This window comes from Azolla caroliniana, unplaced genomic scaffold (assembly GCF_043228905.1).
Source record: "Azolla caroliniana isolate FFs.n. ecotype wild unplaced genomic scaffold, voAzoCaro1.0.p SCAF_7, whole genome shotgun sequence".
Classification (NCBI taxonomy): Eukaryota; Viridiplantae; Streptophyta; class Polypodiopsida; order Salviniales; family Salviniaceae; genus Azolla; species Azolla caroliniana.
In genome coordinates, this window is record NW_028230442.1 from 18,544,968 (window position 1) to 18,567,066 (window position 22,099).

General features: G+C 36.7%; 2 protein-coding genes across 3 annotated transcripts; one reads left to right on the plus strand and one right to left on the minus strand.

Moving 5' to 3' along the window:
• Window positions 1-1,352: 1,352 nt before the first annotated feature.
• Window positions 1,353-8,279, plus strand: LOC147862175 (putative methyltransferase PMT23). 2 transcript variants are annotated; one of them, XM_087322004.1, is made up of 9 exons: window positions 1,358-1,448; window positions 3,208-4,116; window positions 4,595-4,744; window positions 5,049-5,319; window positions 5,583-5,693; window positions 6,090-6,264; window positions 6,459-6,728; window positions 7,366-7,560; window positions 7,649-8,279. In XM_087322004.1, the coding sequence occupies exons 2-9, from the start codon at window positions 3,229-3,231 to the stop codon at window positions 7,842-7,844; spliced, it is 2,256 nt and encodes a 751-aa protein (XP_087178130.1). In that variant the 5' UTR covers window positions 1,358-1,448; window positions 3,208-3,228; the 3' UTR covers window positions 7,845-8,279. The 2 variants fall into 2 exon arrangements, with proteins under 2 accessions (XP_087178132.1, XP_087178130.1); XM_087322006.1 differs by lacking the exon at window positions 7,649-8,279 and having other exon boundaries at window positions 1,353-1,448; window positions 7,366-7,564.
• Window positions 8,280-10,051: 1,772 nt separating this feature from the next.
• LOC147862176 (uncharacterized) lies at window positions 10,052-14,506 on the minus strand. The gene is made up of 12 exons (XM_087322340.1): window positions 14,364-14,506; window positions 14,015-14,234; window positions 13,458-13,658; window positions 13,295-13,365; window positions 12,797-12,959; window positions 12,100-12,693; window positions 11,571-11,951; window positions 11,376-11,451; window positions 11,226-11,289; window positions 10,685-10,820; window positions 10,290-10,403; window positions 10,052-10,195 (listed from the first exon to the last, which is right to left on the minus strand). The coding sequence occupies exons 1-12, from the start codon at window positions 14,471-14,473 to the stop codon at window positions 10,130-10,132; spliced, it is 2,196 nt and encodes a 731-aa protein (XP_087178466.1). The 5' UTR covers window positions 14,474-14,506; the 3' UTR covers window positions 10,052-10,129.
• Between the last annotated feature and the right edge of the window lie 7,593 nt (window positions 14,507-22,099).

Genomic DNA, 22,099 nt, shown 5'->3' on the forward strand with positions numbered 1-22,099 from the left:
TTGGATCCATAAAAGCAGTGGTTCGTGTTACTTGACTCATGGATGAATTCTCATGAGTGTCGGGGAAGACATTTAACTCGAACGCCAGGAAAAACACGCTCCATATTTCCATAAATGAAATGATGAGGCATTAACTACGAAGAGATCATGCTTTTTTAAGTTCACCCAAGGGCCAAGCTGGGAGTATGCAAAGGGAGATGATCGCATTAAGTAGTGCAGAAGAAACGGCCAAATGCAATAAGAATGCGAAAAAGGCCATTGCATTTAAGTACGAAACACACCAACACACACACACACAGAACATCTAGAGGTGATGTATACATACATCAATTGCCCTAGACAAGGAAGGGGGTAGAGGTGATACGTTGGAGTGTGTTACACCCTCACCATAGAGAGACGATACATTTTACATTAGTCACCAGGAGACATGCTGAGCCGTACATTTGAGCTGGTTGCCGAGTGTGGCCATCATGCGGACAATAGTACGCACTAATTACCCGATGTGTGCGGGCATTTTTTTTTACGTTTTAACGTTTAGTGACCACATGCAGAGACTGTAGAAGGGTGTTCCCGAGAGGTTGCTACAGTTGGAAACATGCGGGCGAGCGAGAGATCTCGGGCTCTCTCTCGCTCCGTTTTTCCCTGGCAAATATTGTGTGTGTTTCAATGGCTCTTTCCATTGAGAAAACATGGGAATTGCTTGGTTCTTCTTCTTCTAGTACTAATACTAATACTAATAATAAAAATAAATACAATAATGAAAAACAAAGAAATAATAATAATATGAAATAACAATAATGAAAAAACAAAGAAATAATAATAATATGAAATAATAATAATGAAAAAACAAAAGAAATAATCGTAATATAAAATACAATAATGAAAAACAAAAGAAATAATAATAATCTGAAATACAATAATGAAGAACAAAAGAAATACTAGTAATGTAAAATACAAGAAATAATAGTAATATAAAATACAATAATGAAAAACAAAAGAAATAATAGTAATATAAAATACAATAATGAAAAACAAAAGAAATAATAGTAATATAAAATACAATAATGAAAAACAATAGAAATAAGAATAATATATATAGAATACAATAATGAAAAACAAAAGAAATATAAAAAAAAAGAAAATATAAAAGAAAGAAAGAAAGAAAGAAAGTGAAAAACAATATAAAAGAAGTAGAAAAATTAGAAAATAGGAAAATAAAATAAAATATCATTATTGATTTGTTTTATCTATCTATTTTATCAAATAAAGAAATAAAAAACTCTGAGAGAGAGAAAAAGTTCTTCTATCTTCTTCTTTCTGTCTTCTTTCTTCTTCTTCTTCTTCTTCTTCTTCTGCGGCTTCTTCTGCAGCTTCTTCTTCTTCTTCTTCTTCTGCGGCTTCTTCTTCTTCTTCTGCAGTTTCTTCTGCTTCTGCTGCTGCTGGTAAAGGTTAGTCGATCTCTTCTCTCAGAGCTCTCTCTCTCTCTCTCTCTCACACACAGACACTCTGTTAGTAGTAAGTAGTTCTTCTTTTCTCTTTCAATTCCACCTCTGTCTTGCATTCCTTTCTTGCATTCCTTTTTTGCATTCCTTTCTCTGATCCACGTTTTGCGAGTCGATATTATATGCTACGACTTCCTTCCTCCTTCCCTCCCTCCCTCCCTCCATCTCTCTCTCGCCCTCCCTCTTTCATTTTATATTTCTTCCTTCCATTTCTTCTTCCTAACCTCAGGAATTTTTACATCCCTCTTCTCTTGTCTTCTCTGATCCATTTCCCTTAGCCTCCCTTTTGTACTTTCATTTCTTTCTCCCCCCCTTCCCTTAACATCACGCACTGTTCTTCTTCTCTATACGCCTCACATTTCGTTTCATTTGCATCCGTCTTTACAGATCTGAGTTCTATTCGATTTCGCCCTTTCTCTCGTCACAACTTCATTTTATAAGGTTTCATCTTCCCCTATCGACGTCATCCTATTAGAGTATAAGCGTATCTTCTCTGATTTCTATTCAAGAATTGTTTTTGCTTTTACTTGTCGATTGGTTGTTAAGTAATTGTATTCATCTAATCGGATGATTTTCGTCTCTATATAGCTGTACGATTTAAATGTCCGATCTTCCCTGGTTGACGGTAATTTGTGAATTTCTTTATCTATATGATTGTGTCTTCCGTTGCTGATGTTACGGACATGAATAACTGTCCCTATATAACTTTCCCTAGATCAGGATTGCAAGGCCTGATCCTCGGTTGTCGTTATTATGGTATGACTTCCCCTAGATCTAAGCTTATCACAAGGGTCGATTCTAATTGCTAACACAATCAACAGATTCTCTAGATGGATTTTTATCATGGATGTAATCAATTAACATGTAATTTTTGGTGATTAGGCTGATTAAATCAGCCTTGAATCTCATGTTTTCACTGTGTGATAAAGATCTAAATTTTGCTCACAGTAATATCTCAATTCATTGTATGTGCGATGTAAAGTTTAGATTTTATCTGATATCAATGCGCACAGTACGTGCGATCCAAGTAACTTCAACATAAATTTAAGGTTTTGTTGCTACACGTTTTCTATGTAGCAATGCAAGATTGCATAAATGTGTTAGTGGATATTTGCCGTATAGGTATGTTATGGTAATGATAACTTCAAAAAGTAGCAATGCAAGATCTTTGTATATATGAGACTGCTGATACATAATCTTCTATATTTTGCATGCGTTGTGTTCAGCAATGTAATGTTCCATGCATTTGTGACTTTGACCTTCTAACTATGTCACGAATATATGAATGGTATGTTCTTCAATGTTTTCGAGGTAACAATGTAAGGTGGGTTTAGGTATGCTATGTAATTATGCCTTTGCCATGCAGCAATGTAAAAATTGCGAAGATGCTCTGTATAATTTATAGTCTTCTATAATTTGAAAGCTTTCTTTGTCGCGATGTAAGGTTCTATAGATGTGCTATGGATTTGTGGCGTTGTATTTGATACATTGAGAAATGTAAGATTATGTACTTAATGGATCTTATGTGCTCTTCTATGTTTTCTGAGTAACAGTATATGATTGGTGTACATATGCTATAGATATTTGACTTCACTGTGTAGATATCTGGTCTCCCAAGTTTTGTTATGCTGCGCATACTTCCTTTGTTTCAATCTAAGATTCTGAAGATAATTTATTGATAGATTGAATCTGATCTTTTCAACAGGAACCTCTGGTTGTCGCCACTATGGCTGTAAACAAACATTTTCGTAATGAGAAACGAATGCCATCATTCTATGTTATGGCCACGATCGGTGTTTTTATAGCACTTTGTTTGATAGGGATGTGGATTCTGAGCACTCCTTCAGGAGAAGAGGTTTCAAATAAAGTAGAACCTGTGCATAAGACTAGTGAGGGAAATTATAAAGAGATAACTGACACTCAACAATTTGAAGAAAGTACTACTGAGATCCAACAAGAAACTGAAGGAAAGAATAATGAAGAAACGAATAATGAAGAAACGAATAATGAAGAAACAAATAATGAAGAAAAGAACAATGAAGAAAGTTCTCAGGCAGAGACTCCAGAGCCAAAAACTGAGGAAAAAGGATCAAGTGAATATGATGATAAAGAGAAGGAGAAAGAGAGAGAGAAGACAGAGGAAACTCCTGCTGAACATGAGGTAGATAATAGGGAGGAACGTCCACCAGATGAAGAACCACCAAAACTGAAAGAGAATGAATTTGAAGAGAATGGAGCAGCGCAATCCGAGATTCAAATCGAGAACAAAGAGATTACAAACAACTGGGAAACTCAAGCGAGCGAATCGAAAGAAGAGAAAGAGAAGGTTGAAGAAATTAAGGAGAAGATAGAAGAGAAAACCGAAGAGGCTTTGACCTTGGATGAGAGCACAACGGGAACACCATATTCTCAAAGAGAATGGGAGATTTGTGATTTTGAGGGAGCAACCGATTATATACCATGTCTAGATAACAAAGAAGTGATAAAAAGTCTTCCTAGTACTAAACATTATGAGCATCGTGAGAGGCACTGCCCGAGCTCAGCACCTACTTGTCTCGTTCCTCTTCCACAAGGCTATTGCTCACCAATTAAGTGGCCTCAGAGTCGAAATGAGGTACTCTGTTCAGTTTTTATCTCTATATTTTGAACTCAGATGATATCCTTGGTTTCTCTTTTATTTATCCAAATGCCCATGGTCAACTACTGAAAGAGAGAAAGAGGGGATGAACTGAACTTATATGATTGTGCAAATAGTACATATAATTGAGATCATATAAACTATTATTTCTTAAATAGTATATGACTTTCAGTAGGGGGTTTGATCAAGGACAGTTGTGGCATAATGAAGACTTGGGAGGCATTTGGGGAAGTATTGAAATACTTGGGTATTTGGGTGTTTTTCCTGATTTTCAAATGTGTTTATTATGGTAGTAATCCAATGACACTAACATCTGTATAGTGTTTATCGTTGTTTCATACCTTTTGTTGTGTGTTTCACGGATTCGAAGAAATTATCCTATATAGCATCCAATGCCCATAACTGTCCTTGAACACCATTAATAACTCAATGTCTTATGCTTACAATGGTGCAGATTTGGTATAGTAATGTTCCACATCCAGGGTTGGTGTCTTACAAAAAAGATCAGAATTGGGTGAAGAAATTAGGTGACAAGCTTATATTTCCGGGAGGTGGAACTCAATTCAAGCATGGTGCACTTCACTACATTGAATTCATTGAGCAGGTCAAAGATAATCTCTTTTTATTGCATGTTTGATTGATAAATAGTTGACATTTATGAATGCTATAGTCTTTCATAAACTGATTCAGTATTATGTTTGTTTATGCAAACTTGTTTATGTTTTCTGAATGAGCATAAATTAATGTGTGTATTTGTGCATGCATATACATCTTTATATTTATACATGTACATGCATACTGTCAGTTGATGTGGAATGGTGAGGAGGATTGGCATTCTTGTGAAAGTCAAAATTCTGCATTTGGTTCTAAATTCAAAAAATGAAGACCATTTAATGTGTTCTTAATAGACATTGCCTGACATTGCTTGGGGAAACCATACACGTGTTATTCTTGATGTTGGCTGTGGAGTTGCGAGCTTTGGAGGTTACATATTTGAGAAGGAGGTGATTACTATGTCCTTTGCACCCAAGGATGAACATGAAGCACAAATCCAACTTGCTCTTGAGCGAGGAATCCCTGCAATTTCAGCAGTAATGGGAACCCAAAGACTTCCTTTTCCAAGCAATGTTTTTGATGCTGTTCATTGTGCTCGTTGCAGAGTGCCTTGGCATGTCGAAGGTAGGATTTCAGTTTGCTTTTTTCCCAAGGAAAAACTCCCTTCCAATATCCCCAAATGTTGCCATGTTTTTGTTATTACCTCAAATACCCTCGTCAACCTGAAATAGAGAAACAGGGGGATAATCAAAACCTACAGAACTTTGGGGACATTGAGGAAATAAAGAAAAACTAGGTGGTGTTTTGGGAGTTTTGTTCTCCTTTCTTACCTGTAGAATGGCTTAAAGTTATTGTTAGTGATTTGATAATCTTTTATCTTTGTGCAGATGGCAAGCTTCTCCTTGAGCTGAACCGCATATTAAGGCCAGGGGGATATTTTCTTTGGTCTGCAACACCTGTTTACTGGAAAGGTGAAGAAGATCAAGGCATTTGGAAAGGTTAGTCTGACATTCTCAATGTCTAGAAGTTTTGAAAACTTGGCTTGCCAATAAACTGGTTACCATAATTTGTTACTGATCAATTTTGGGATGTATCATATATGGAAGCATAGATATCTGCTAGTTTTGGAATCGATGACTGATTATATACATGGTTATGTCAATTAGGATGTTCCTAGAATTTGTGGTTATAATTAGTTTTTCAAAAAGTCATGGATTGATAGCATAGTTTTAGTATAGCACGTGCTTTTGGTACTATCTCTGTTTCTCGAATTTTGCATTCCTTGCTTATTTTGGGGGTTGTATTTACGTTTTATGTTCCCATGATAAAGCTCTTCTAAGAGAGGAAAAACTAAAAATTACTTATAACATTAATATGAATGGTTCATGCTGCAGAAATGGTGGCCATGACAGCGGCCATGTGCTGGGATTTAGTTGCTCGAACTACAGATTCCTCTACAGGAATTGGAATTGCTATTTTTCACAAGCCAGCATCCAATTTCTGCTATGAAAATCGGCAGAAAAATTACCCACCATTATGTGAAGAGAATGACAAAGCAGATGCAGCTTGGTAAGATTAATAATTTTCTTCCAACCGTCAATAGAAGTTGCATTTGCTGATTATGTTATCCCAAAAATCTTGATAAATGGATTACCTGCATATTATTACTTATCTGATATTCTCCCAAAAAGTTTATAAATACATTTGCAGATTGTTACTTGATCTCTCCTCTGAATGTGAAATATATCTCATTATTACCATAGGTACATCCCAATGACCTCATGCATTCACAAAATTCCATCTAATGAGGAGGCCCGTGGTATAGAATGGCCACAACAGTGGCCCTTACGGCTGACATCGGCACCCGCATGGTTAAGTAATGAAAAAGGTGTATATGGAAAGCCAGCTGCAGCTGATTTTCGATCTGATACAGAACACTGGCACCGTGTTGTGGAAAAGTCGTATCTGCGAGGTCTTGGTATTGATTGGTCCAGTGTCAGAAACGTGATGGACATGAAGGCAGTCTATGGAGGGTAATTGATTTATTAGTTTTTGTTTAAGGAAAACACCAAAATACCCTCTTAACTATTTAGGTATTCACTACAGTATCTTTAAATTTCCAAACATTACCAGGTTATTGTTCTGTAACATAAGAGATTCTGGGAATTTGGGAAATTAGCTGTATTATTTGTAGAAAAACACCATAATTGATCTAATTTATTGGTTATTTACCTAGATACGTATAAGATTTGTAAAATTTCCAGTATACTCCCATATGAATATGGTAAACACCAATGTACCTGTAACTTGCTGTATTTTTCCAGTAAATTTTCCAAAAATTAGCAGAAAATGCCTCTGTAGTACAAATACTACTGTCATTGAGGAGTGTTCTGGAAATTTATTGGAAACTTCTGTGTATTATTTGTTTAGGAGACACCAAAATACCCGTACTTATTGTTGGGTATGTTCTGTGAATGTTTGGAAACTTGGGGGTATTTCTAATGTTAAATACCCGACAAGTTATGGATCAATATTATATATACCCAACAGGTTAGGGGTAAAAATAGTGTTTTATACCCTATATGGTGCGTGGTGTTTTACCTATTTTGTTTTTTGGGATCCTTTCACACTGGAAGTTGTCTTAAGTGATTTTCTTTTTTATTACCACAGTTTTGCTGCTGCCTTGGCATCTCAATCAGTATGGGTTATGAATGTGGTACAATACGATGCACCAGATACATTGCCGATCATATATGACAGGGGTCTTTTTGGAATCTACCATGATTGGTGTGAATCTTTCAGTTCATATCCAAGGACATATGATCTTCTCCACTCGGATCATCTTTTTGACAAGCTTAGGAAGAGGTAAACATGAAAGAGTACTATCAAATGTTTGCCTGAGCAATTGGATCTGATAACTTAATAACATACCTATGATCTTTCAAATGTGTAGATGCGACATAAAAGGCACTGTTGTGGAGATGGATCGTCTTTTGCGGCCAGAAGGGTGGGTAATTTTCCGTGAAAAGCTGGAAAGTATCACAGAAATAGAGTCACTTATCACTTCATTACATTGGGAAGTTAGGATGAAGTATGCAAAAGAACCTGAGGGGCTCTTGGTGGCTCAAAAAACATTTTGGAGACCTTAGACAAACAATTTCACGTGATGGTTTTGGAGAATTTTGAAAATTTCATGTCAATATGAAAATCATTATATCAAGAAATCGAAAGTTTGTAGTGCAAGTGATGTCAATCCAAATGTAATGGTAATCATGACATCAGGCAAGAGACCACTGAATCCAATGGATTCAGTTGTAATTTTCTTTCCTGCCTAATGAGAGGTTTGATTTCACAATTATCTTTCCAAAGTTCAGCTTTATTCAGATCTCACATCAATGTGAATGGTTATGATAAGAAGGATCAGTGATTAATCACTGCCTGTGGCCATCTAGATTGTAATCCTTGTTTATGTAGATTGAAAATATGCATTGTTTAGCATGGACTTAGAAATGGGATTTGTACTTAAAAATCGGATTGGAACCACAACTATTTTTTTATAAGAATTTAATTATTTGTGTTTATAACAGTTTGTACTGTCTCCATACCCCACCTTAGAATGCGCAAAAATCCTTTCTTGTAAATTTCCATTTAACTGAGCTGGTTGGTCAAGCCATATTGTTAAATTCCTAAAGAATCTCAATGCCCTTAAAAAATGCAGGATGTTTTAATACATCATTAATCCAACTCTTGGTTTACAGCTTGAACTGACAGAAAAGGTGCAGTGTCATCTTGAGGTCGAGGTGACAATGCCATGTGTGCTCTGTGATCCTCCATGAATTTTTGGCTAGACCTATCAAATTACTGGGTTTGATGAGCTCTATTGTGGGGTTCAATTGAAAAACAAGGAGACACATTGCCTTCCAATTCATTCCCTGTTGGTAATGACAAATTATGAGGTTGAAAGCAAATCTTTCACTCCTAGTTAGTCAAGCTATACATGCAAAATTATTAAATAGAGGATGTGGTGACACTAGTCATGTCAAAATAGGAAGAGGATTCTCATTCACTTAAGCTCAACATTTTAGAGCATCATGTTCTTTCCGGAATGAATCCAACCAGCAATTTATCTTGCCTCACTCTAATACATAACATGTAGGGGTCTATGAATCCTATTGCCCTTGAAAAGATTTGTAAACATGATATAGGGATTGACAATGGGTCTAGGGGAGGATTATAGCTGTAGTACACCCATGTTTGGCAACTTCGATCTAAACAAGAGAACAATGGTTTTGGGGAGCTTTGCCAATGCTTCTCACAACCAACTACCCCACCACATCTCTAATGTGGATGCCAACCTGTGCCTTTGTAGATGCACTTGTATGCTACAATATACTCCATCAGACTACTCTTGCTGGGGCTCATAGGTCATGTACTTCGCCTCCCAAAGACATTCCACTTTCTAGCATTTAGCTGAAGGGATTTGTAGCTTATTTTCACTTCAATACAGGTAATTTCAAATGATGGATTTATGCGAACTTGCTTTAATTTGCTGACACTGACTGATATATTTTTATTTCAACTTTGCATTTGTCAGCTGAGGTTTGCTGTATCATTTTAATTGCCCTTGGAAAATCATCAAAATGTGAAATTCACAAAATGGTGACAGCTAAATTACAATCCATTTTTTATTACCCTCTTACATTCTAATAATCCCAAAATGACATTGGGATAAAATCTTGGTATAGTAAATTTGCTGGCATAGTGAACTTCGCTAATACGAGTAATACATCATAGGAATTCATGTCAAAACGGGGATCCTGAATCCTGCCATTTCTGGTTTAAGCTTCTAGATTGGAAATTTACTTAGTAGTATTCATTGCTGGCAAGGTTTGGTGTTCCAATTAAACAAATATTATAGTTTTCTGTTAAGTAGAGAGCGATTAATAATTAGATATCGTAACATCCTTGAGCATTACAAATCAATATTTGATTCATGGCTTGCTATAGAACAACCTTCATTATCTGTAAGCATGTGCATCCTTCCATAAATTTCATGGTTGTCGTAAAATAACTTTCATTATCTGTAGGCATTTCTAATCAGTGTAATCATCCTTCCAGTTCTATCTTTTCGTAGAATACAGCAATAGCTATCAAAATGAAGATTTCAAAAGCGTTTGGAAGTGCAAGGATTTTCAGACCAAGATATGCAAAAAAAATAATATTTATGCGCTTATACAAGTATCTGTTCAATAGTTTTCAAAGCCTTGTAGCATTAGTCTATGTGCGGTGTAATTGCAAAACTTGTATGGTAAAAAGTGTATTTATGGTTTATATAGATGTATGATTGGTGTTTTGGTTCTGCCAATGTGTCTGAAATGATAGATTTTGAAAATTCATTTCCATGTTATGTGCGTCCAGAACCACAAATTTATCTTCAGGGGAACCATGAAGCATTGAGATACTTTGCCAAGAATGCAAACTTGTCCGTAGCCTCATCAATCTATAAAAAAAACCAATGAACATTATGATAACTATGGTGCATATACATTATTTTTGTACAAGAACCGATTGGACTGTGTACGAAAACCTCATACCAGCTTCTGTGTTGGACGACCACATCCATGTCCAGCTTTTGTGTCAATGCGGCCAATAATAGGATTTGTTTGCTTTCTTGCCTTCGAACTTATACAAAGCTTGTATTGCAGTGTCTAGTGGTCAAAACAAAAGTGTGTTTAGCTTGCCGTATGACATAATTCAATACATACTGTAGTGTGTTTATAGCATTTGATGTATGCATGATAACAAAACAAAACTTTCTGTCAGGTATTTTACTAGAATTGTAAATTTCCTAAGATTAGTAGAATGCGTTCATGTGGTTGTAATTTTTTGTACTTCCAAGAGGTAGTAATCTGGCAAATTTTGGAAACTTCGATCATGTTCTTGTAAATGCCCAACAAGTTAGGGGTGGTCTTTTCCGGAAACAACTTACCGCCAGATGTTTCAAGGAATGATGTGGAACAACTCTATCATCATGATCTGCAGTGAGCAACATGATTGCCGGATACTGGACTCCTTCATTACCAATGTATTCCCAAGGCCTCTTTACATTATGAAGTGGAGAATATCTGCATGCATCACATATCCATGGTTAATATCACCCGCTATATGTGAATGAGTTTATCTTGATTCTATATGTGAAGTAACAATAAATAAAATGATGATACTTAATGCAGATTAATACAAATTAATACGATACGTGAAGATGTGACAATTAATAAAATACTAATATTTACATATCGATTTTTAAGTCGTGTTCATTCTATATACAAAGTTTGTGTTGATAAACAAGGCCATCATCACATTTAGATTAGTTTATATTGTTTATGTGTATGGTTTGTGCTCATGAATACATGAACATACTTAAATGTAGATGGTTCATCTTGAATCTATAGGTGGATTAATTTATAGCTGATTCTATATATGGATGAATTCATACTGATGCTTAGATGTTACTAATTACTTATCCTTACTTGATTAACCACTGGAATTCATCTTCTTTCTCTGAACAGCCATATTCTGTCGTCCATGCATGCCCTAACAGAGTTGTCACCAAGATATTGAGCTCCATTTTTATGTTTTCTATTTGATCCCTTACAAGGCTAGAGAGATATTTGCATTACCAATAGTAAAGTGGTGGAATCGCAACATATCCATGACACCAACGTGAGCCATAGCACACCCAAACAAATCTGGTCTCTGTTGTTTAAATCATACAGAAATCAGTTGATCATTTTGCATTACAAGGAGCTAAACCAGGTTTTTATTTGATCTTATTTTACTATGACACTTTTTTGACAGAAAGTGTATATACATACGCGATTGACACATGAAGCGATAAGGAGTCCTCCATTGCTTGCTCCATCTATACCTAATTTCCCTGCTCTTGTATAACCTTTGTTGATTAAGAACTTGGCACACGATATGAAATCGTCAAAACAATTCTCTTTCCTGGATAATGAACCATCCTTGTGCCATTCTTCACCATATTCCCCACCACCACGGATGTTTGCAAAAGCAATTACACCAGCACAATGATGAGCAAAGATTATTCTTGGAACACTGAAAAACGGAGTGAGGCTGCTATTGAATCCCCCGTATGCATATAGTAATGTTGGATTCTCGCCATTCAGCTGTATACCCTTCTTTGACACTATGAACATTGGTATCATGGTTCCATCTTTGCTTGGTAGAAAAACCTGTATCATCACCAAAGAACATTAGGAGGAATTCGGCTCCTCATGAAAAGAAGTCCACTGAGGTTTAATGCTGCCATGCATTCAAAAGGAATATCCAATTCTAAGATGCTCATCTTCTCTTGACCAAGCTAAAATTCCCAAAACATACCTGCTGAGTTTCAAACATCGTCCTATCAAAATCTTTTACGCTACTTTCACGGAAAACTTCTATGCTCGGGGTCAAAGGTTCAAGATCACATCGATAAACGATCGCTGGAGTCAGAAAACTTGTATAGCTGAAGAAAAACTGTTTATCTTTTCGTTCTCCTGAGATATTATATATCGAACCAATATCAGTAGGGAGACTGTGCAATAAGACCCCAGATTCCAAATCTCGGACTTGGAGGACATACTTAACATCTCTAAGGTAACAAACAACAAGTTGTTTCTCATTGGCACAATGCACAGTTTCCAAGACATCACTTTCCGACTCTGGGATGACATCAGACCATACATCAGGATTGTTGAGATCAACACGAACCACCTTATATCTTGGGGCATTCTTATTCGTGTGGAAAGTGAATATGGTTCCATCATTTGCAACAAGATTGTACTCTGCATCCATATCGGTCACCAACTTCTCCAACTTCAGTGGACAATCAACACATCTAAGATTAAGCCTCCCACTTGCAAGTGATGAAAGATCATAGTAATACAACTGGTTCACAGGGTCACATCCTTCGTATATATACACCAATAAATACTGCAACAAACAAAAACCCACGTATCACGAAACCAAGTGATTCATGTAGTCCAAAATGTTAATTTCTATAAATATGAATGTTAAGTTATTTCAGGGCCAAAACCTTTCCATCATCGGTAATTGAGGATTGGAACCGCCACTTAGGATGTTTTGGATCTTCCCAGCAAAGGATGTCTTTCTCTTGTTCAGTGCCCAAAATATGATAATACAGCTGATGACTAAGATTGATATTTGTTTCAGTTCCAATGTCCTCATATCTTTCCACACTACACGGAATCATATAGATATTTTCATGATTAGATATCAACCCAGATATTTCACCCCCCATATCAGCATTCTATGCTGACCCTCATTGTTTGTACATAAAACATAAAACCTTTGTTCAATATGTACATTGAATGTATGATTTCATTCAATCATAACCCCCTTGTATATTAAATGTCAAAATTTTATTCCATTACACTTTTCTTGTACATCCAACTTCCGTCGCAATAACTATTTTCTTTAAGATAGATGAGAATCAATCTCCATGTTTATACATTTATATCACATCATTAGATGAATGAATGAATGAATCAAAACAAGGCAAGAAAAATTGTACCTCGGTGCAGGATATCGGCTATAAAAAAATCCCTTATTGTCATGGGTCCAGGAAATAGTAGAGAATTTCACCTGCACAATTCATTCTATGCATAGTCTAAGCACACCACTAAATATGCAAAAACGTTTTATTCAAATTAGAGAGGTTGTAAAGAAAGATCAACCCATGATAGCAAATCTGGTTCCCAGGATTTATCAGCCACTCTCATCACTTTAATTCTGAGCCAATCACTGCCACTAGAGCTAAGGCCAACAGCCAAAAACTCGGCACTTTCAGACACGTCTGCAATGGATAGAGCAACAGTTCCATCATCACTTAGTAGGTTTGGATCCACAAGAACCTCGCCTTTTTCCTCTAGAGAATCCTGTAAACAAGCACATGAACCATACATAAAATGAACATAAACATCAAGCTTCTATCTATCTCATACATACAATACATGTGCACACAGACAATATCTACAATATATGCATGCGCACATACAGACAATACATAAATAAAATATTATATACACGCATAAATACAGAGAATACATACATACATGATACAATACATACATGCATAGCTAATGACAATATATACATTACATACTTGCATGAACAAATAATATGTGCATACAATACACGCATGCATTGTATGTTTCAATACATACATATCATAAATACAAGAATTAAAGACAATTGCAAGAGGAAAACAGAATTGATTTAGAGTTTCACACACCTGAACATACAACACACTTTGTGCTTGCAATCCTGTATTATGGAAATAGAAGTACTTCTTTCCTTTTCTAAATGGGCATCCGTATCTTGGGAAATCAAAAAGAGTTGTGATCTTTTCACGGAAATTGCCCCTCAGATTACAGTTGCTCAGCACATCATCCGTTAATTTTCGTTGTGCTCCAATGAACTCCTTGACCTCATCAGAATGCACATCTTCTAACCTACAAAGAGAATTTGAAGATAATCACCGATACTTAAGGGTGATGCATTGAAACAAGACATAATGGAGAGCCCATTGCTTTCAGATAGTATCCAAGATGTTAGCGATTATTAAATACAATGCCTTGTACCATCTGTACGGATCAGTGATGAGAGTGCCATGATAATTATCAACAACAGATTCATCGCGTCTAGCTTGTGGATATTCAAGCTCGAATGGCAGCTCATTTAGTAATCCCATTGCAGATCAATTATCCTTAAGCTTGATATTCTTCTGGTAACTGCATGAGACATTACTCATCAGATAGTTCGGAAATAGCACTGCTCTATAATTTTGACAATAAACATTGTTGAACAAGAATAACTATCATTTCATAGAACATATCAATACTTCCAAAAGATTTACAATCCCTAAATCTTGAGGCACCAAAACAACCAAATGGATCAAAATTGCAACATGCATGATGAGATAAATAAGCTCAATCATTAGATTGCTAATAGTGGGATAAGCCGGTTGGATTCTCTATAATGAAAAGAGGCATAGGGTGAGAGATAAAGGTTCAGGTGACACACCTGATATGTTTGACAGATATGTGGGGAATATTGGGAGAAGGAATTTGTCTTATTTGCACTTGAAGACAAGATTCCTGGTGGATTGATATGTAGAAGCACTTGAATATATCCAAACAACATGGAACTCTGAGATACACATACAGTTGTATATATACATAATACACACATGGTATATGTATATCCTGTACACACATCTGATGTTAGTGCTTCTTCAGGATGGGTATGATGAGTCCCTTGTGTCGACATCTGATAAGCACTCATAATGCTCATGTCGACATGAAAGCCCCTCTCTCTCTCTCTCTCTCTCCCTCTGTTTCTCTGTTTCTCTGTTACTCTGTTTCTCTTGTTGTGTGTTGCTCTGTTTCTCTCTTTGTGTACAGAACACATACATGATGACATACACACACACATATACACATACACATAAATATAATTAATTATATATATATATAATATATGTATAAATGAGAGGCACATGTTTATAATGACAATTAATTACATAAGAGACACACACACACACACACACACAATATGTATGTACTTCTGAGGAGGAGGATGATGGTGATGATGATAATGAGCACATAATCCTTCTCCCATGTCGTGTGTGTTCGGCTTAGTGGCCGATGATGACACATTTTGTATGTACACTGATACTCGAAAGCTCCATCGATCGTTTCGGTGATCGATGACACATATTTGTCCCCGTATAGAAGTGGATTGGGAATCTCGTTCCCTTTTAAATGACAGATTTCTCTTAGCCATATGTATGTATGTATGTATTGTATGTATATGTATGTATGGTATTGTATTGTATGTATATGTATGTATAACAGACAGAGGTTGTGTTTTGGTTCTCATTGAAGATCTTCCTCGCCCCTAGATTTCTTTTCTTTTCTTATGATGTCAATATGTATGTATGTATGTATGGTATTGTATTGTATGTATAACATTCGAGGTTGTGTTTTTGTTGTCATTGAAGATCTTCCTTGTCCCCAGATTTCTTCTCTTTTCTTATGATGTCAATATGTATGTATGTATAACAAACAAATTTGTGTTTTTGTCGTCATTGAAGATCTTCCTCGTCCCCAGATTTCTTCTCTTTTCTTATGATGTTGATGTGTATGTTATGTATGTAAGTATGTATAACAAACAAAATTGTGTTTTTGTTGTCATTGAAGATCTTCCTCGGTCCCATATTTCTTCTCTTTTCTTATGATGTCGATCTTGCGACGAAAAAGGTTGGTTCAATACTGACACAAGCATATCCCAAACTCCATCCTCCACGTCATTTCCTCCCATATCTTTCTCCTACCAATGTTTCATCTGAACCTTTTTCTATGATCGATTGCGAAAGTGTGCAAATATTTGTCGTGCGGTTTGATAGTAATGTGTCAGTAAATTGAAGAAAGTTCTGGATACGAGGTTCTCCTCTTCCGATGGCTTTGTCCGAAACGACAAGCAAGTGATCCATTAACCTAGGGGTATTATTATAGTAGTCATCCTAGGTGTTATCGCCAATTTGAGGCCATCGAGGGCACTCGTGCAATTTGTCTCTATATGTGTGAGTTAGAATTCTCACCTTTTTATTTCTCTAGAACACATTTTACATGCACCTTTTTCCTAAGATATCTTTGACGAATCCCAATCTCAAAGTTGTTGCCCTCATTATACACACACGTATCGAGGTGAAAGAAACTTCACACACACACACACACACACACACACACACACATAGTTCGTGTTGATTTTTCTCTTTATTGTTATTTTACCATCGGATTCAAACCGATTTCAGTTTAACCCCAAACAGCATCGTGACATCTCTGCAGCATTTAAGAGATTTGTCTAGTACCTTACACGATTAGTTTACATATATTATTAGAAAAAGAAATATTTTAATTTATTGAGTTCACTAAGTTCTATGAGCATTAAAATTAAAGAGAGGTGTGGTTGGCATGAAATAATGAGACACAAGAAAACCCACTCTATTATTCTCTGCACATGTGGGATTACCAAGATTTAGGTCACCTAAAATTTCCACTTTCATCATGAGTAGCTCGCACGCTTACTTACACACTTCCACTTTATTGTTTCTATTACGGCCTACGTTGAATAAAAGTATCATTTGCTCTTCATATGGGTAGGCTCGGAAGTACCAATGAATACCTTTTATTTTAGGTACACTCGTCACCAATAAACAATCATATAACATTTTTCAGCGTAATGACTCGTATTGTGTTTATGATAACAAATAAAATGGCTTGGGAACATGAATCTAGATAGTTCTTTTGGCATAATGTATTAAAATGTAAACCCTAACAAGCACAAACCCTAGACCCTTAACCAATTGATTGCTCATGACTTACCCTAAAAGCCATTAAGATCCCATAAATTTTGAGAACACGGCCTAGACTCCAACATTATCGCTAAACTCTAAGTTTGGCCTTATGTGAACATGATTGTTGTATTTAGAACAAGTTGTTAGACATTAAAGAAAAGATATAAGCCTATCTAATGGCACTAGCTGTAACATTAAAAAAAACGTTATCATATACTCTCGAGATACAAAGATGAGCCTTACACCAAGACCAATGTGTTTCAAAATGAGTGCTTATATACATTAAAGGGACACAAATTTGAGGATATGGGACTCCGAGAATGTTTGGTTTGATATGCTTTTTTCTTCATAGAGCAAAGGCATAACCATTTATTTATGGGGGTTGGCCGCCTATTGCAATTATGCTAGCCACAAGGCACGATCGATTGGGGGAATGTATGTTAGTTATCATGACAAAGCCCCAATGCTCAAGTGCGAACATCAGGAGGAGGGGATGTCGTTGTTGACAAAGGCACAAGAGATTTTGTTTTCCACCATTGACAACATCCACTCAACTTTGGTTAATGCCAATGCTCAAATTGAGTTGGAATTGGGTAACTGAATAACTCTTTGGTTCTCTGGGAACAACGATGTAGACGGGTCTTTTCTAATCAAACTGTGCATCAAGTGATGTTATTGCTGGAGATATGGAGTGAAGTTGTAGCCACTCTAAAGAGCCAATATGAAGGCCTCACGGTCGGATCCGATGGAGTCAAAAGACAATGATTAGCCTTCATCCAACAATGGTCGTCCTCTCCCTTTCTTGAGTTAGTGAACTGCCACATAAGATGGAACTATCGCGCCCCTACTGGGATTTGTATATAACATTCTCATCTGTAAAGTTTTATAACTAACAAAAAGAGTGTTTTTGGGGGAAAAAAACCATGTATTTATTTGGCCTCTTTTATATGCTTGCCCATCCACCTTGGGTTATTTGATATTTTTTGGCATTGAATTTACAAGAACTTTGTTAACTCCAAGGTTGTGATGTTTTATTTTTCTTGGTAAATAGGGACTAATGTGCTAACATATTACCCATTAAAAATTAGTAAAAATCAATTCAATCTTTAGTTTATTATTGGTTGTGTGAGAATGAAATCTTTAAGAAGGTGAGGAAAACATGAAATCATGAAGAAAAGGAACCCACTTTATCTCACACGTGGGAGGGCAACTATAATCAAAGGTTGTTGATTATGGGGACGGGTTTTGTGGGGCACCCTACATGTAAAGTAGAATGATTGGCTTATGTGATGGGAATATGTTGTCAATATATTTAGCATCATGGTAAGTTGAGAAAAGACTTAACCTAAATTTGTGCCTCCCAACCTAACTTCTCTTGGTGAGTTGATGCACTTTCCAACACGTAAACTATTGGTATGTTTTTGCATGCTTTTATAATGAAGAAAACTAAGACTTGAACTGTTTTCGATGAACTTGCCATTGTCATAACAACACCTTGTCAAACATAGGAAAGACAAACAAAAGCTTAAACAGAGCACAACTTTTAGAGTTGCATCATAATTAGTTACCTAACAACATCTTGTCAAACATAATAAAGACCTACAAAAGGCGTAAACAAAGCACATAATTTAGAGTTGCATCATAATTAGTTACCTTGCATAAAGTATATTTCATGACAGTCTCATTAGACTACATCATAAATATATTGAGTTCCACCATGAATACTTGTTTTGCCATAAGTATATCACATGATAATCTTAGTAGACTTCATCACACTCAAGTTAATTTGGTTTAAGTTATCGTAATAATAAAGTACTTTGAGGTAATTCATGTGTTGTTGACTTGAATAGTCATGTGCGTCATCATCATCTTTTCCTTGTCGTTAATATCTAGGTCTAAGAAAAATATCCCCTTAGTTAGCCTTTTTACAATTAGGAGGGGTAACACTTGTTAATAGGTCGATATCGGCTATGAGACCAAACCACAACTTACATCTTAAAATTGTTGCCTCGTCTTTGTCAAGGAAGAAAGCACGATTTCAATTGCTTTTAGTAACAAAAAAGCGAGAGTGATTATTATTTTTAAAGCAAAATAAACCAATTTAATGTTTATGCATTCAGAAACTTCCTAGCTATGTTTTGATGCTTGTTGAAAAATAATAGGGTTTGTCATGCAACCGTTTGTTGTTATGTGGACAACGATTGCCCCTTCCCCTTGTAACACATCTGATGTGTCCAGGGGTTCTGTGATCAGAACCGCAACACACCACCTCGATGGATTGAGGTGAGGGCCTTTCTTGACGGATAGAGAAGGTGCCCATGACTCGGGGTAAGAGTCGTGGGCTTCTAAGTCTACTCGATGGATGGAGAAGACACCCATGACTCAAGATGTGAGTCATGGGTTTGTGGCATGTGTACCATTGCCAAAGTGCAATGTGAGGGATGGAATCTCTCCAGAGTGCACTCAATAAGCTAATAACTATGTGAGGGATGGGATCTCTCTAGAGTGCACTCAATAATCTAATACCTATGTGACGGATGGAATTTCTCTAGAGTGATAGGATTTACGCTTAGAGTTAAATCACAAATATCAGAGAACACAAACAGAAATTAGACTACACACGATTTACATGGAAAAATCCCAAATCATGGATAAAAACCACGGGCACTTTGGCCAACAAAAATTCACTATGAATGGATTGTACAAACCAAAACAAATTTAAGACCTTACAACTCTCTATAACGAAGGTTCAACTATGAGAGTACAACAATAATACGAATCTCACAACACAATGTATGAAATGAGTAAACTTGATTCGGGATATGGTGTACATTAGGTCGTCGTCTGAAACCTTGATTAGGGTTTCAACCTTGTCCACCAAGAACCCCCTTTTCTTTCTTGTCTTTATTGTTTTCCCTCTGTCTCCCTTTCTTTCTTAGTTCTTCCTCATTTCACTCTCTTTCTATGTTCTTCTCTGTTTCACTCTTGCTCTCACTCTGTTCTCCGCTTCCCGTTCTCTATTCCCTCTTCTTCTTCTCTCTCTCTCTCTCTCTCTCTCTCTCTCTCTCTCTCTCTCTCTGTTCTTCTCTCGCGTTTCTCTCTCCCTTAGCGCTTCACGGATTCGCAAATTTCTAACTCAATATATACCCGACTCACATATATCTATCTATCTATCTATCTATCTATCTATATTCTTCCATTCGGCCGAGTCTCATTTCGGCTTTTCGACCGATTTTGGCCAGTTGACTCATTTCGGCTTCTTAGCCGCCTCCCTCATCGGGAGGGACAACCCTACACAACAAACTCCCCCTTCACTCCTATAGGGGGAGAGTTGACAAAACTAGTCCTTCGCCGGCAAGCAACGAGTTTCTCCATGGATAAGATTTTAGTAAGCATGTTTGATCCATTTTCGTCAGTATGGATCTTCGCTAAGACAAACTCATTTTCATCCACTCTCTCTCATAACCAATGATACCTTCTTTCAATGTGTTTTGTAGGAGAGTGATAGGCAACATTCTTAGCAAGATGGATAGCATGAAGTAGGAATTTTTCTTGCTTCATTCCTAATTCACTTAGAAAATCTCTCATCCTAATAAATTCTTTTCTGGCTTCCACTGCAACCATATACTTAGCCTCTGTGGTCGACAAAGCCACAACCTTTTGCAATCTTGATTGCCATGACACAACCCCCCCTAAATAGGTCATCACATACCCTGATGTGGATCGATTGGAATCTACATCACCCGACATATCAGAATCTGTGAAACCTTCGAGCATAGGTTTCCTAGAGCCATATCTAAGGCATACACTCGAAGTACCTTTGAGGTATCTAAGTATCCATTTTACAGTTGCCCAATGCTCCTTTCTAGGATTACTCATGTAGCGACTAACTGTCCCAACAACAAATGCAATGTCCGGCTTTGTGTAGACCATAGCATACATTAGGCTCCCAATAACCGAGGCATACGACACCCTCCTCATCTATGCCTTATCTTTCTCAGTTTTCGGACATTGTCTTGAATCTAGCGTATAGTTCATCGACAAGGGAGATCCAATAAATTTTGCATTATACATGTTAAACCTTTGCAAAACTTTCGTCGCATATTTCTCTTGTGACAGCCATAGCATGTTTTTTGTCCTGTCCCAATCTATATGCATTCCCAAAATCTGTTTTGCCAGTCCTAAGCCCTTCATGGCAAAAGATTTGCTCAACGCCTTCTTCAAGCTTGCAATCTTCTTAGCATTCTATCCAACAACTAAAATATCATCCACATACAACAAGAGAATTAGAAAATCACCTTCATCATACTTTTTCACAAATACACAATGATCGACTTGTGTTTTGTGAAATCCATGTTCCAACATGAAGGACTCAAACTTCTTATACCATTGTCGAGGAGCTTGCTTCAGCCCATACAAGCTCTTCCTCAACCTACATACAAAATTCTCTTTTCCTCTCACATCAAAGCCCTCCGACTGTTGCATATAGATTTCCTCTTCCAACTCACCATGTAAGAATATTGTTTTAACATCCAACTGTTCAATTTCCAGATTCATACTAGCAGCCATGCTCAAAACGGTCCGGATGGAAGTCATCTTGACAATTGGAGCAAATATCTCATCAAAATCAACACCCTTTTTGTGTTGAAAACCCTTCACCACAATATGGGCCTTATACCTAGGTGTATTTCCATCTTCACCAGTTTTTTATTTGTAGATCCATTTGTTTCTAAGTACCTTCTTTCCCTCATGCAGCTCCATTAGCTCATAGGTGTAGTACTCATGCAAGGAATCCATTTCCTCTTGCATGGCATTATACCACTTCTCCTTGTGTACATATTTCATGGCTTCTTCATAGCATTCTAGTTCACCTTCATCAGTCAATAGAACATATTAATTGGTTGGATACCGAGAGGAGACCTTCCTTTGCCTATGTGGGTATCTGCTTTCTTCGGTCAC